At 42.2% G+C, this 16,807-nt stretch overlaps 1 protein-coding gene across 1 annotated transcript; it reads left to right on the top strand.

Moving 5' to 3' along the window:
- Nucleotides 1-5,593: 5,593 nt before the first annotated feature.
- LOC142750613 (olfactory receptor 10A7-like) lies at nucleotides 5,594-6,529 on the top strand. The gene has a single exon (XM_075859610.1). It carries the CDS (start codon nucleotides 5,594-5,596, stop codon nucleotides 6,527-6,529), a length of 936 nt encoding a protein of 311 aa, XP_075715725.1.
- Nucleotides 6,530-16,807: the final 10,278 nt, after the last annotated feature.

The following is a 16,807-nucleotide window of genomic DNA, read 5'->3' as shown; positions in this document are numbered from 1 at the left end:
AGCTCTGTGGACCATATAATATTACCAGCATATAGTGAGCATATAGTGGTAGATAACAGTTAACAACAGGAGCTCTGCAGACCACATAATATTACCACCATATAGAGGTAAATGGCAGTTATACACAGGACCTCTGCAGATGATATACGGCCATCTTTATCTTGACTCTAATAACTTGCTGCAGCGTGATATCACACAACAAAAGCCATTGAAAAGCCATTGAAAAAGTCAAGATAAAGGATCTTGACACTTTTTATTTAATGTGTTAAAGGTCAATATAAAGATGGCTATATCTGTAAGCGATTACAGCACATTTATATCTAGTGACTCACAGGTGATTAGAGTCGTTCACTTTAACTTTTTTTCTCCATCCGGCCCAGACTCCTGTGATGACTTATTTCAGCCACAAATCGTCTCTGCAGAATTTGAAACACAGACATGTTGGTTTCTCGCTTTACCTGCACCATTTACACCTATACTCCATCCTCTAAATAAACTTGTAATCCGCAGTGCCCCGATGGTAATAATGATCGCTTAGTGCTCCATACAATAAAAGTGCCTCATCAGTAACTGTGCCAACTTTTTTGCCCCTACATAGTAATAATGACCCGTTTGTGCCTCCTGTAGATAGTGCCACAATGCCAATGAAGATAGTGCCACAGTGCCCCCTGTAGATAGTGCCACAGCGTCCACTATAGAAAGTGCCACACACAGCCCCCTGTAGATAGTGCCACACAGCCCACCTTGTAGATAGTGCCATACAGTCCCCCTTTAGATAGTGCCATACAGCCCCCCTTGTAGAGAGTAAAATACGCACCAACTTGTAGATGGGGATACACAGTCTCCTTGTAGATATTGCCACACATCACCCCTTATAGATAATGCCACACAGCCCCCCTTTGATATAGTGCAACACAGCCCCTTTTTGAAGATAATGCCGCACAGCCACCACATAGAAAGTGCTGCACAGCCCATCTTGTAGATAGTGCCACAAAGCCCCTATTTGTAGATATTGCCACACAGCCCCCCTATGCATAGTGCCACACAACCCACTGTAGATAGTACCACACAGCCCCATTGTAGTTTTGTCCACACAGCCCACTTAGTATATAGGGCCACAAATCTCACTTGTGGATAGTGCCACACAGCCCGCCTTGTAGATTGTGCCTCACAGCCCCCTTGTACATTATGTCACACAACCCCTCTGTAGATAGTGCTACAAATCCCCCTTGTAGATAGTGCCACACAGCCCCCCTGATAAATAACCCACCTTGTAGATAGTGCCACATAGCCCCCCTTGCAGATAGTGCCACACAGCTCCTCCGGTAGATAGTGCCACCCTCCCATAGATAGAGCAACACAGCCCTTCTTGTAGATAGAGCCACAAACCCACCTGGTAGATAGTGCCACAAGCCCCACTTCTGAATAGTGCCACACAGTCCCCTTATATATAGTGACACACAGCCCCCCCCCCTTGTAGATAGTGGCACATAGCCCCTCTTGTAGATAGTCCCACAAACTCCCTCTTTTAGATAGTGCCACACAGCCTCCTTGTAGATCAAATCACACAGCCCACCTTGTAGATAGTGGCACATAACCCACTTGTGGATAGTGCCACACAGCCCCCATTGTAGATAGTGCCACACAGAACTCCTTGTAGATTGTGCCACACTCCCCCTCTTGTAGATAGTGCCACACAGCCCCCTCCTAGAAAGTGCCACACAACCCTCCTTGTAGATAGTGTCACACACCCTATTGTAGATAGTGCCAAACAGCCCACCTTGTAAATAGTGACACATTGACCCTCTTGAAGATATTGCCAGACAGCCCCCTATAGATAGTGCCACACAGTTCATTGTAGATATCACCACATAGCTCCACTTGTATATATCGCTACACAGCTCCCTTGGAAGATAGTGCCACAAACCCCTTGTAGATAGTTCCACAAAGCCCTCCTTGTAAATAGTTCCACAGGGGCTCCCATGTAGATAGTGCCACAAACTCCACTAGTGGATAGTGGCACACAGCTACCATTGTAGATAGTGCCACAAAGCCCCCCTTGTAGATAGTGACACACACACACACACACACACTTGTAGATAGTGCCAAAAACATCACTTGTGGATAGTGCCACACAGACCCCTTGTAGATAGTGACACACAGCCCCCCTTGAAGATAGTGGTACATAGCCCCTCTTGTCCCACAAACCCCCTCTTTTAGAAAGTTCCACACAGCCCCCTTGTAGATCAAACCACACAGCCCACCTTGTAGATAGTGGCACATAACCCACTTGTGGATAGTGCAACACAGCCCCCATTATAGATAGTGCCACACAGCCCTCCTTGTAGATTGTGCCACACTCCCACTCTTGTAAATAGGGCCACACAACCTCCTCCTAAAAAGTTTCACACAACCCTCCTTGTATATAGTGTCACACACACCCTATTGTAGATAGTTCCACAAAGCCCTCCTTATAAATAGTTCCACAGGGCCCCATTGTAGATAGTGCCACAAAGACCCCTTGTAGATAGTGCTACACACACCTACGCACACACACTTGTAGAAATTGCCACAAACCCCACTTGTGGATAGTACCAAACAGCTCCCTTGTAGATAGTGCCACATTACCCCCTTGTAGATAATGTCACATAGCCACCCTTGTAGATAGTGCCTCACAGTCCCCCTTGTAGATAGTCCTACAAAGCCCCCTTGTAGATAGGGGCACATAGCCCCTCTTGTAGATAGTCACACAAACCCCCTCTTTTAGATAGTGACACACAGCCCCCTTGTAGATAAAACCACACAGCCCACCTTCTAGATAGTGGCACATAACCCATTTGTGGATAGTGCCACACGGCCCCCATTGTAGATAGTGCCACACAGCCCTCCTTATAGATTGTGCCACACACCCCCTCTTGTAGATAGTGCCACACAGCCCACTTGTAGAAAGTACCACACAACCCTCCTTGTAGATAGTACCACACACAACCTCTTGTAGGTAGTGCCACACAGCCCACCTTGTAGATAGTGACACATTGACCCTCTTGTAGATATTGCCACACAACCCCCTATAGATAGTGAAACACAGTTCCCTGTAGATAGTACCACATAGCTCCACTTGTAGATATTACTACACAGCTCCCTTTGAAGATAGTGCCACAAACCCTTTGTAGATAGTTCCACAAAGCCCTCCTTGTAAATAGTACCACAGGGGTCCCCATGTAGATAGTGCCACAAGCTCCACTAGTGGATAGTGCCACACAGCTACCATTGTAGATAGTGGCACAAAACCCCCTTTGTAGATAGTGCCACACACACACACACACACACACACACTCACACACACACACACACACACACACACACACGCACGCACACACACACACACACACACACACACCCACACTTGTAGATAGTGCCACAAACCCCACTTGTGGATAGTACATCCTCGAGATGGAATCCTTGCGTTGGCCACGGTGATCCAGTGACATCATCACGCTGGCCTTCCCACGGATTCTGTCCCAGCGTCTTATAGGCTGCAGGCCTAACATGGCACGTAGCCTAGTAAATGGTGGAACTGGCATAGTTTTCAATTATATCTATATCCTGAGGATGTAGACAAAATTTAATGTGGCAGTCGCTAGCACCAGGGACCCCCACAGTGCTAGTGACGCCACCAAGCATTTGTGGGCCAATGGCATAATATATGCCAGGCGGCACGGGCCCCCTCATGCCGCAGTCCCCGTTGCAGCCCCTCTGGCTACTAAAGTGGTAGTTCCGCCTTGTTGCCCCCCCTTAACGCTGACCCTGGTTTATTACTGAGCTCTAGGCACTTGATGTGCCGTTTTATGGTGCCTGCATAGAGCTTCATTTTTTGCTTCTAGGGGAGAAAACTCCATGTTATGGTACCTAATGGAGCATGCCAACAAAAAAACTTTGCATGATATTAACCTCATGATCTTGTGTGGGTGCCATAGTACGGCTGTGGGAATTAGCCATTAGGCACATTACATTTCTGTGAATGGAGCCTTAAGGATGTCGCAAGAAGTCCCTGACAGCCTTACTAGCTCAGGGCTAGGTTTATCTGATGCTTGTTGATGGTTTCCAGGTAGCAATATAATTTATTTTCTAGAAAAAATATGTAAACTGTTAGAAAGTAATCTATGTCTTTCACGTTTTTTAAGAGTCTATAGTCCTATCAATATTTTATCTGAGCATAGGACTTTATCCATTACATTGTTAACTGCTCCAAGATCTCAGCCTGATTAGGTGTTAGTTCAGGATGTAGTACAGATGCCACAGAATGACTTGATGAGACAAGTCATCATGTTTCAGATAAAAGGCAAAACACAAGGTATAGTGTACTTGGAATGGATGAGGAGGTGCTCTACTGAGATATCTGGATATATTAGTGCCCAAAGCCAGCAATTCCCTCCACTTTTCCTGTGGCCTCCCTCTAAATATTAGATCTGCAGAAACTAGAAACGGTAGCATGTTGTGACTAATTCAGTCCCTATCCCGATCATTGAAACTGCTTATTCCATGCCCCAGCAATACTCTCAGTAATGGGGTACCTCACCCAGCTCCACTAAGTTTTTTTGAATGTATGTGTCACAGATAAAAAAAAAATGGAACGATGTGAATGCAGAGCAGCAAATATTACTATTTGGCAGCATGCTTTGTCTGTGTAATTGATGACAGAAAAAATTAAATATTGCATGTACAGAGTATCAACATTATACAAATTTTTTGCTTGACAGTAAAATCTGCCCGGGTCACAGAAAAAAAACCACATAATATGATGTTTGCACAGATCACTAAAAAAATGTCTGTGGCCCACTAGCTCTGAAAGTGTTGAGTTGCTTACAGTTAAGCTGTGTACAGGTCACTCTCCATGCTGAATATGTACAGGTCCCTCTCCATGGTACTACCCTGAACTATACAGTGGGAAGGTGTCATGGGTAAAATGATTTTATACAACACTCGTGACTGCTCAGTTACATAATGCATTTTACTTTTGGAAAACTTCTTAAGCAGCCCGGAGCCCTAAGGAGCTTTTTTTGTTTATTTCTGTCTATAAATATGATTATGATTATTATTATCATCAATATTAAAACATAATAATAATAATACAAATAATAATTATCATCACTTATTGCAGCATAATAAGCCTCTCCCAATGAGCAACTTAACTATTAATTAATATTCCATACAACCAGTCTCATCTGTTCACTTCATTCACTTGAGGATGATTATTAGTTCAGAATCCTGTGGGAATTTTATATTTTCCATTCACGCTATAAAAGACATCAACATCTGGGAAATGTCACTATTTGCATGAGAAAAAACGTTTCTTCTATCCAGATCTCTTGTGAGCCACCTCTACGGGGAACCACCTGTAAGTAGAACAAATAACCTGACATAATTCAGGATTTAGCTATGGCTGAAAGTTTGTTGGCACCTGAACAGAATAGTTCGGAGGGGTGCCTATATCCTTTTGGAATATAGTGTTCATACATGCTTAAATGTTCTAATTTTATACAGTAGGAACAAAAAAAGAAAAAAATCCAGGATATTCGTCTACATATAAATAATGTGTGAGGACAATCAGACACAAGTCACACAGATACGTCTCATTGGATTTCGAGGTTTATACAAATATAAAACTCTTCTTTTAATTGTCTTTAGCCTGACTTACGTGTTTATACTGAGCGGAAACCTTCTGATTATCCTATTAGTGACCACTATTGACCACCTCAAAATCCCAATGTTCTTCTTTGTGAAACACTTATCCACAGCTGATGTCTTACTAACCACCAGCATTGTTCCTATGATGTTGGACATAATATTTGTCGAGGAGGGCATTGTGTCTTTTTGGGGCTGTATAACACAGTTGTATTGCTTTGGTATATTTGGATCTGTACAATGTTTCCTCATTGCCGTCATGTCCTATGATAGATATTTGGCGATTTGCCATCCATTACGTTATTCTTCACTGATGGGTCCAGATCTTTGTCTCCGCCTGGTTATTGCCTCGTGGATTTTAGTCAGTGTTTTAATATCAAGTGAGATCTTTGTTGTTCTTCAATTTAACTTCTGTGGCTTTAATTATATTGACCACTTCTTCTGTGACTTTGGTCCCATAGTGGCATTAGCCACTTCAGACACTTCCTTTTTTATGTTGCCTGATTTTTTTGTTTCCATCTTTATTGTATTTTTCCCATTTGCTTTTATCATTATGACATACTTCTGTATTTTCCTCACTGTTCTTAAAATTTCTTCAACTTACAGTAGAAGAAAAGCCTACTCCACCTGTAGCTCTCATTTGATCACGGTCTGTGCATTTTATGGAACCCTAATCACAGTTTACCTGACTCCGTCTGAAGAGCGTACATTTAATACCAAAAAATACAGGGCCCTGGTATACATTGTGTTGACACCATTGATGAATCCCATTATCTACAGTCTGAGGAACAATGAGATGAAACGAGCAGTGAAAAAAATGAAGGGTCGTGTCTTTAGAAACTGATGGAAAATATCAAATATTTTAGCCAAAATTTCTATATTATGTGACGGCTTCAGTGAATTATGACTTAGTACTAAGTACCACATAGCTGACTACAATAAAGCAAAGACTTATGCTGCAGGACCATTAAGAATATATAAGCCTCTAGAACGATCCCTCGACTTTCCTTGAATGTTGATCCCACATAATCCTTCCTTTTTATATATATCAGTATCTCCCAATGCAAGATGTCTCTGGAACTTTGGGTATATTCGGGTATATTTTATGGTATAGCACTGCTTAACTCCATCCCCATATTGTCTTCATTCACAATGTCACCTGTCTCATTTACTGAACCATTGTAGTCTTGAATTTGTATTACAAATTTTTATTTTGGGGAATTTTTGAATGGGTTTGGCTAATGAAATTCAAACTAAATTTTAACTATTAAGATGTGTTTCCTACTGCTTATAAGGCACCATCATACTGCAAATAATACATTATAGTTCAGGCACAAGAGTTTCAAGTTCCAAATCTGCATACAACGCAATACTTGTATTTTCAGAATTTATACCTTTCTCACCAGGATAGATTTGATAATGGAGCACAATAGCAGTGGATTTCCATCATTACTCTGCCAGTACAAAGGCAATTATTTACAACAGTTTGTGGGCTCAGCCCTAATTTATGAGAGACCATGACTCTATAATTATGAGAAATGACATAGGGAAAAAAATAGTACAAAAAAGAGGTGAAACAAATGGCACTGTTTTCATTTTCAGGAATGGTGAGCAGCTCTGCTATTCAGAAATATTGTCTGTTTATATTCATTGTCTTCCTATATTCATTGCCATAACAACCATAACTTTTAAATTTTTACGTTATGAGAGTAAGTATTAATTGTTTTCTTATCATTAACCATTCAGTAGAAAATTATTTAGCATAGAGAGTTAATAATTATGTGAAAACAATTATTAGACCTTGAAAGTATCATAAGAATTAAAAAATTCAGAAACAATTATAACAGGCTGAAGTTTTTACCCACTCAAGACGATAACATTTTAAGTCTTAACGAAAATGAAGATTCTTATCTTCTCCAAACACGTTAAGAAGTTCAGTGTTAACCCAATTGAACTTCTCATCCCAATAGAGGGGTCTTAAGAGCCTTTCCTGATGCCATATATAGATATGCTTCCATTGTTGTTTCTATGCATGTAATATATTCATATACTATGAGGTGACTTTTAATGTAATTGGTTAAGCTGCCTCTATAACTGGTCTGGAAGTGAATCATATAAGCTTCTATTGGTCTTGTTTGTTTGTATTGCCTTAATCTGTATAAATAAATGACACAAGTCCTCAAGCAGTAGAGAATGCCACATGTGTGATACTGAGGTGTATTTCCTTGTCTGTGTCTTCTCTCCAATGCATTGTTATCTGATTTGGATTCTGAGGCTGGATTCTTAGAGTACCTATAGCTCTTCCAAACCCAGGCTACTCCGACATTTCATTGGTGCCGAAACCCGGGACCCACAACAGGCCAGTTTAACCAGATGCTCGATGATAATCGATGATTCTATGAAACTACAAAACCACGATAAGTAAGAACCTTTGCTTTTTAAAAACCGTTTCACCCATCCTTTGTGCCTGTGGCATTAGATGATGAGCTGTCACATGCTGGATCCCATAGACTACAGCCTGCGGAACTGTATGAATATAACAACCTGTAATAACAATGTAATGTCAGGATAGGGAGACAGACAGGGGAGCCCTAATCTACCCGCCACTCAGTAGACAAAACAAGACAGGGTACACAGAAGCAAGGGAAGTGGGGCACTTGCCCACGGCAACACCGTGAGCAACAGAGTAATGGATGAGCCGAGTCAAACCAGGAGTGTACGTGGTAACAAATGCAGAGCAGGAAAATAGTCAGTCAACCCAGGGTCAATATAAAGCAGAGCTCAATGGTAGCAGCAGAAACAGCAGAGCCAGGAAACAGGAGAATCACAGGCAAAGGACAAGCAGCAAATGAAGGTATAAGTAGACCAAGCGTGGGAGCTAGAACCGTATGGCCAGGCTGCGATAGGCTCTCCCACTCCTCAGCCTACCAGCCTCAGTGGTAGCAGATCGAGTCACTCTCGCAGACCTAGGAACAAATGCAGGCTGATTAACCACGGGCGTCGACACAGAAGCTGTGTCAGGCAAATCCTTTACAGACAATTTGTCTATTGTAGACCTTAACTGTGTGTCTGGAATTGTCTTGTTTGGAGGTTGTTTCTTTGTGTCTGTACTATGTTTGATGATAAACATTACTAAAGGCCACAGAAAAGGATATCCTAAAACCTTGTTATATTAAAAAACACTGTGCAAGACTATAAAACGTATAGGCTAGTAAGTGACATTAATTTCAAATTCTGGGAACTGGTAGTAAAGTAGAACTCCAAATGGGTAGTTCTTCAAGTAAAAACCGTCCTGGGGATGGTGGTCATCTAGTGATATCTATAGTGGCCAGTAGAGAAGGAAAGGAGGTGGTAGAAAGTTGAAACGAGCAGGATGTCAAAGGGAGGTTATTTAAATAGTTCAAGATGGAAAACTTTCATAGAACAAGAATTCTTCCTGGTTGAAAGACCATGAACCGACAGGAAAAGCTGAGCTATGGAAGAGTGTGTCAATGAATGTTGAACAAGGTGGTTACAAGGAAGTTTAAATGAATAGTATGTGTATACAGGCATAGATGTTTACAAGAAGAGTGACTATACTAGTGATGATGAAGTCTAATACAGCGAGGCAGATTGCAGTGAGTAATGTGGATCATAATGAGAAGTATGATGTAGACATCTATACAGTGTGTGTGTGTGTGTGTGTGTGTGTGTGTGTGTGTGTGTGTGTGTGTGTGTGTGTGTGTGTGTGCGTCGGAAGACGAGTCTGAGGAGCTGACTGGTGCAAATGAGAATGGATTGACAAATTTGAGAATTCTCTACACAATGTTAGGAAAACTAAAATAAAGAAAACAAAGGAAAAGGGTAGCAAAGCTTACCAATCATATGGCTGATGGACTGGGTGACCAAGTGGCCACAGTATAATGTTGATTTTAGGTCTATACTGCATGCTCTCCCACTCCTAAACCAGCTGTACTGCTTGATGTAAGACGTTTATCTTGATCCAGATTGAGCACATTTTGTGTATCTACTGAACTAATTGAACTGTTATTTATTTTAAAATGTGTAAAAAAGCCCTAGTACACTGAACTTAAGTACAATATTGTGTAAATAGGCTGGCTTTTTAACGTACCTTATCTATAAGGTTTAAATAACTAAGTTAGCTGTGTAAAGTCAGGTTTTAGAATTACACATACAGCAGAGTCTTTCATCATTTTGTCTTGCTTAGACTCATAGTTATACAAAAATGGGTCTGAGAGGAGGCGGAGTTGATAGGCAAGAGGCAGCTGTTTAGCATATGTGGGATTGTCAGAAGGAATGTGAACTGTTATTGAAAAACGCAACACTAATTGTGTCTTATCTCTACACTTCTGTTCTTAGTACTGCCATTAGTAACAAGGATAACGCCACTGATATTGTCTCAACCATGATCTCATCATCATGGTCACACACGCTAATAGTGAAATACCACAACAAGCTCAGACCAAGTATTTGTCCCCATAAAAAATAGACTCTAAATGTGTACTGCTGGAAACAAAGCGCCAGGGATGGGATGTATTCACCTGTGGCGGCGCTAGACTAGACTCACTAAGTATGAAGTCTCACTCCTTCCATATTTACATGCCATTATCTAAAATTGTAGTGTTTTGAACCCAGCTAAAAGTATGGGAGGAAGAGAATTAAAATATAGGTAGAAAATACAGATATTGAAAATTCTGACTCTCCCTATGATTGCTTAAAGATTATTAAAGAGTGAGACACAGGGTCTTGAAAACAGATGTATAGACCCAATTCCTAATGCAGTCACTACAGTACACACTCCTACTGTTCCCAAGCCCCACACTTTGCTTAGTCATATCCCACACACAGCTTGTGGTTTTACAGTAATTGACTTAGCAGACTCTTTCTTTTTTTTCCCACTAGATGAAGACTCACAGTTGCTATTTGCTTTTATTTGCATGCAGGCAAACAATACTGTTGGGTGGTACTACCAAAGGTCATGGCCAACAGCCCAACCCAATTCAGTATGGCCCTTGCTTCAGTACTGCAAGACTGTGCCCCGCCTACTGCTGGAACCCAGTTGTAGCAGAATGTTGATGACTTACACTACCGTTCAAAAGTTTAGGGTCACTTAGAAATGTCCTTATTTTTGAAAGAAAAGCACAGTTTTTTTCAATGAAGATAACATTAAATTAATCAGAAATACACTCTATACATTGTTAATGTGCTAAATGACTATTCTAGCTACAAACGTCTGTTTTTTAATGCAATATCCACATAGGTGTATAGAGGCCCATTTCCAGCAACCATCACTCCAATGTTCTAATGGTACATTGTGTTTGCTAACTGTGTTAGAAGGCTAATGGATGATTAGAAAACACTTGAAAAACATTGTGCAATTATGTTAGCACCGCTGTAAACAGTTTTGCTGTTTAGAGGAGCTATAAAACTGACCTTCCTTTGAGCTAGTTGAGAATCTGGAGCATTACATTTGTGGGTTCGATTAAACTCTCAAAATTGCTAGAAAAAGAGAGCTTTCATGTGAAACTCGACAGTCTATTCTTGTTCTTAGAAATGAAGGCTATTCCATGCGAGAAATTGCCATGAAACTGAAGATTTCCCTCAACGGTATGTACTACTCCCTTCAGAGGACAGAACAAACAGGCTCTAACCAGAGTAGAAAGAGAAGTGGGAGGCCCCGCTGCACAACTGAGCAACAAGACAAGTACATTAGAGTCTCTAGTTTGAGAAATAGACGCCTCACAGGTCCTCAACTGGCAGCTTCATTAAATAGTACCCGCAAAACTCCAGTGTCAACGTCTACAGTGAAGAGGCGACTCCGGGATGTAGGCCTTCAGGGCAGAGTTGCAAAGAAAAAGCCATATCTGAGACTGGCTAATAAAAGGAAAAAGATTAATATGGGCAAAAGCACACAGACATTGGACAGAGGAAGATTGGAAAAAAGTGTTATGGACAGACGAATCGAAGTTTCAGGTGTTTGGATCACACAGAAGAACATTTGTGAGACGCAGAACAACTGCAAAGATGCTGGAAGAGTGCCTGACGCCATCTGTCAAGCATGGTGGAGGTAATGTGATGGTCTGGGTTTGCTTTGGTGCTGGTAAAGTGGGAGATTTGTACATTAAAAGGGATTTTGAATAAGGAAGGCTATCACTCCATTTTGCAATGCCATGCCATACCCTGTGGACAGCGCTTGATTGGAGCCAATTTCATCCTACAACAGGACAATGACCCAAAGCACACCTACAAATTATGCAAGAACTATTTAGGGAAGAAGCAGGCAGCTGGTATTCTATCTGTAATGGAGTGGCCAGCGCAGTCACCAGATCTCAACCCCAAAGAGCTGTTGTGGGAGCAGCTTGACCGTATGGTACGCAAGAAGTGCCCATCAAGCCAATCCAACTTGTGTGTGTACAAAGGAGGTCATATAAGGGGACTTCTACAGGTGTATGGAGAGTAATGTAGGGGTTGATAAGGAGATAAGGAGGACACAGGAGAGTAGGGAGAACTTTAGTAGAGGGCTATGCATGAAAAATCTTTGGAAGTGATCAACAGCAGGTAAACATCTGAATTATCAGTGTGAACTGGTTTTATATTAGAAAAATTGTAACCTGCACATATGACTAATCAAGTGACTAATAGTGGAGGTGTGAAAGCCTTCCAAAATGTTGGAATAAGGGTCCTTTTACATCGGCCAATATTGGTCGTAAAAATGATTGCCGATCAATGAGACAGTTCGATGATCGGCGCTCGTTTGCTCCTATGATCAGTAATGTATGGGGAAAAGCAATTGCTGCTACGCTCACTAGTCCCCATGCATTTTCAACATGTTGTCAGCACATCTCTCTGTTTACATACTGTACTAAGATTTGCTGCCAATAATGATAATATTTTCCGCTGTATAAACCATACAACGGGCCGATAAACGGGCATTTGCTCGCTTATCAGCTGATCGTTGCCCTGTTTACACAGGGCAATGATCGGATACCAGCTTTCATATGAACGCTCATTTGCCCGATCATTGACACGTTTAAAAGGGCCTTTAGTCTTCAGAAATCTGCCAGCACACGCTTCATATATCTCTTCTTTTTGATAGTCCATTCTTTCTCTATTTTCTCTGTTCATTCCACCTTTAGAATTTTTCCATGCTTACCCAGCTTCATAAATTTCTTATACTGTATGTATCTCTAACTAGTAGGTTGCTGGATTTGCTATTGACTTACTAAATTTGCATGTGGAAGATGGTCTTTAGCTCTCCTATATTCTCTCCATACAGTGAGGGCTGAATAACTTCTGCAGCCTCCGACTATGAATGTGTCTCCTACTTTCGATATACTCTCCGGCAAAAAGGACAAGGGCACCTGACCATTATACCTACATGAGCTTGCTGGACACCACATTCTGAAATAATTGGAGTTAACATGAAGTTCCCACACTTTTGGAAAGGCCTTTTACAAGATTTTGGAGTGGTACTGTGGGATGTTGGAAGAGAAGGTCTGACTCACAATCGCCATTCTAATTAATTTCATAGGTGTGTGATAAGATTGAGGTCAGGCCTCTAGGCAGCCACTCAAGTGCGTCCATGCCAAACTCTTCACATTATGTCATTATGGAGCTCTCTTTGTACACAATTGCACAGTCATGCTGGAACAGGTAAGGGCCTTCCCAAACTGTTGCCACATAGTTGGAAGATACAATTGTGTAAAGTCACTGAGCACTTCAGAACAACCCATGTTATGTTGAGGACTTGTGCTTAAATTAAAAATATCTAGTTTTTCCCGATCATTCTTCACTCAATACCCCATAATGACAAAGTGAAAACAGAATTTAATTTATTTTTGCAAATTTATTAAAAATTAAAAACTCAAATTTTGTATGGACAGAAGTATTCAGACACTTTGCTATGGCACTTGAAATTTAGCTCTAAGGGCCTTCCATTTCTCTAAATCATCTTTAAAATATGTTTTAACACCTTTATTTTAGTCCACCTGCGGTAAATTTATTTGATTGGACATGATTTGGAAAGACACACCCCTCTCTATATAAGGTCTTACAGCTGACAATGAATATCAGAGCGAAAACCAAGCCATGGGAGTAAGGAACTGTCTGTAGAGATCAGAGACGGGATTGTGTGGAGGCAATAATGTGGAGAAGGGTGCAAAAAATGTTCTGCTGTACTGAAAGTTCCCAAGAACACAGTGGCCTCCATAATTCTTAAACCCAATGTTCACTCTGGCTGAGCTTCAAAGATCCTGTGTGCAGATGGGAGAAACTTCCAGAAGGTCAACAATCACTGCAGCGCTCCACCAATCTGGGGCTTCATCGCAGAGTGGCCAAAAAGAAGCCTCTCCTCAGTAATAGACACATGAAGGCTCACCTGGAGTTTGCAAAAAAGCACCTAAAGGACTCTCAGACTGTGAAAATCAAGATTCTATGGTCTGCTGAAACCAAGATTGAACTTTTTGGCCTCAATTCTAAGTGTCATGTCTGGAGGAAACCAGGCACTGCTCATCACCTGCACAATTCCATCCCTACAGTGAAGCATGGTGGTGGCAGCATCATGTTGGGGAGGGGGGTGTTTTTCAGAGGCTAGGACAGGGAGACTGGTCAGGGTTGAGGAAAAGATGAATGGAGCAAAGTACAGAAATATTCTTAATAAATACCAGATCCAGAATGCTCTGGACCTAAACTGGGTGGAAGGTTCACCTTCCAACAAGACAATGAGACTAAGCACACAGCCAAGACAACACAGGAGTGACTTAGGTACAACTTTGTAAATGTCCCTAAGTGGCCCAGCCAGACCCCTGACTTGAACACAATCGAACATCTTTGGAGAGACCGGAAAATGGCTGTCCTCCGACGTCCCCATCCAAACTGACAGAGCTTGAGAGGCTCTGCAGAGAAGAATGGCAGAAAATCCCCAAATCCTGGTGTGCAAACCTTGTGGCATCATACCCAAGAAGACTGGAGGCTGTTATCATTGCAAAAGGGGTATCAGCTGAGTAAAGGGGCTGAATACGAATGTCAATGCAAGATTGTATTTTTGTATTGTCAGTAAATTAGTAAAGAATCACTTTGTCATTATGGGGTATTGAGTGCAGAATGATGTGGGAAAACTGGATTTTTTCTTTGTTAGCACAAGTCCGCAACACAACAAAATGTGAAAAAATTGAAAGGGTCTGAAGATTTTCTGAATGCATTGTATGTGCTTTATTATCAAGCCAGTAAAGGTATAAGTTTGTGTGGTGGGTCACAGTCAAGTGAAGGTCTTCTATCTTGTAAGTCAGATGATCTGTGCAAGAGGAGAGGATATGCTCATGTGTGTACAGGCAGGTTCCCTTCCAGCCACGACTCTTCTCTGCAGTTTGCGGCTCAGACTTGTTGGTTCCTTGGTTTTCCAGCCCCCCACCTTTTAATTACCTTAACCTAGATAGATAGATAGATAGATAGATAGATAGATAGATAGATAGATAGATAGATAGATAGATAGATGCACAACATCCACAGCCTCACCCAGATCCAGTCTAGATGCACAATATCCACAGCCTTACCCAGAACTAGTGTAGATACACAACACCCACAGCCTTACCCAGGTCCAGTCTAGATAATCTACATCCACAGTCTTACCCAGGTCCTGTCTAGATGAACCACATCCACAGCCTTACCCAGGTCCAGTCTAGAAAATGAACATTCACAGCCTAACCCAGGTCCAGTCTAGATACACCACATACACAGCCTTACCCAAGTTCATTCTAGATACACCACATCCACAGCCTTATCAAAGTACTGTCTAGATGAACCAAATCCACAGCCTTACCCGGGTCCAGTCTAGAAACTGAACATTCACAGCCTAACCCAGGTCCAGTCCAGATACACAACATCCACAGCCTTACTCGGGTCAAGTCTAGATACACCACATCCACAGCCTTACCCAGGTCCAGTATACATACACAACATCCACAGCCTTACCCAGGTCCAGTCTAGATGGACAACACCCACAGCCTTACCCAGGTCCAGTCTAGATAATCTACATCCACAGTCTTACCCAGGTCCAGTCTATATGCACCACATCCACGGTCTTACCCAGGTCCAGTCTAGATAATCTACATCCACAGTCTTACCCAGGTCCAGTCTACTTACCGAAGTACTGTCTAGATGAACCACATCCACAGCCTTAACCAGGTCCAGTCTAGAAAATGAACATTCGCAGCCTAACCCAGGTCCAGTCTAGATACACCACATACACAGCCTTACCCAAGTTCATTCTAGATACACCACATCCACAGCCTTATCAAAGTACTGTCTAGATGAACCAAATCCACAGCCTTACCCGGGTCCAGTCTAGAAACTGAACATTCACAGCCTAACCCAGGTCCAGTCCAGATACACAACATCCACAGCCTTACCCGGGTCAAGTCTAGATACACCACATCCACAGCCTTACCCAGGTCCAGTATACATACACAACATCCACAGCCTTACCCAGGTCCAGTCTAGATGGACAATACCCACAGCCTTACCCAGATCTAGTGTAGATACACAACATCCACAGCCTAACCCAGGTCCAGTCTAGATAATCCACATCCACGGTCTTACCCAGTTACAGTCTAGATGCACCACATCCACAGCTTTACCTAGGTCCAGTCTAGATACACCACATCCACAGCCTTACCCATGTACTGTCAAGATGAACCACAGCCTTACCCGAGTCTAGTCCAGATACTAAACATTCGCAGCCTAACCCAGGTCCAGTCTAGATACACCACATCTATAGCTTTGCCCAGGTCCAGCCGAGATACACTACATTCACAACTTCTATAGCCTTACCCGGGTCCAGTCTAGATATATAACATCACCTGTTTTATGCAGGTCCAGTCTAGAACTTCACAGGACTGATTCCTCATAAAGCCATGCTGATACTGAAACTTTTTTGGCGCGGAAACCGAAAAATGCCTCCCATTGATTTCAATGGGAGGCGGAGGCGGTTTTTTTTCCGCGAGCGGTAAAACCGCCTCGCGGGAGAAAGAAGGGACATGCCCTATCTTCCGGCATTTACGCCTCTGACCTCCCATTGACATCAATGGGAGGCAGAGAAGGACGCCGCAAAAATCGTCGTGCAGGC

Source organism: Rhinoderma darwinii, chromosome 3, assembly GCF_050947455.1.
Source record: "Rhinoderma darwinii isolate aRhiDar2 chromosome 3, aRhiDar2.hap1, whole genome shotgun sequence".
Taxonomy (NCBI): domain Eukaryota; kingdom Metazoa; phylum Chordata; class Amphibia; order Anura; family Rhinodermatidae; genus Rhinoderma; species Rhinoderma darwinii.
The sequence above is the reverse complement of the archived record's forward strand: the minus strand, read 5'-3'. Positions and strand labels throughout refer to the sequence as shown.

What these genes read in the sequence shown, in the direction of transcription:
- LOC142750613 (XM_075859610.1), top strand. Translation starts at nt 5,594, where the DNA reads ATGTGTGAGGACAATCAGACACAAGTCACACAGATACGTCTCATTGGA.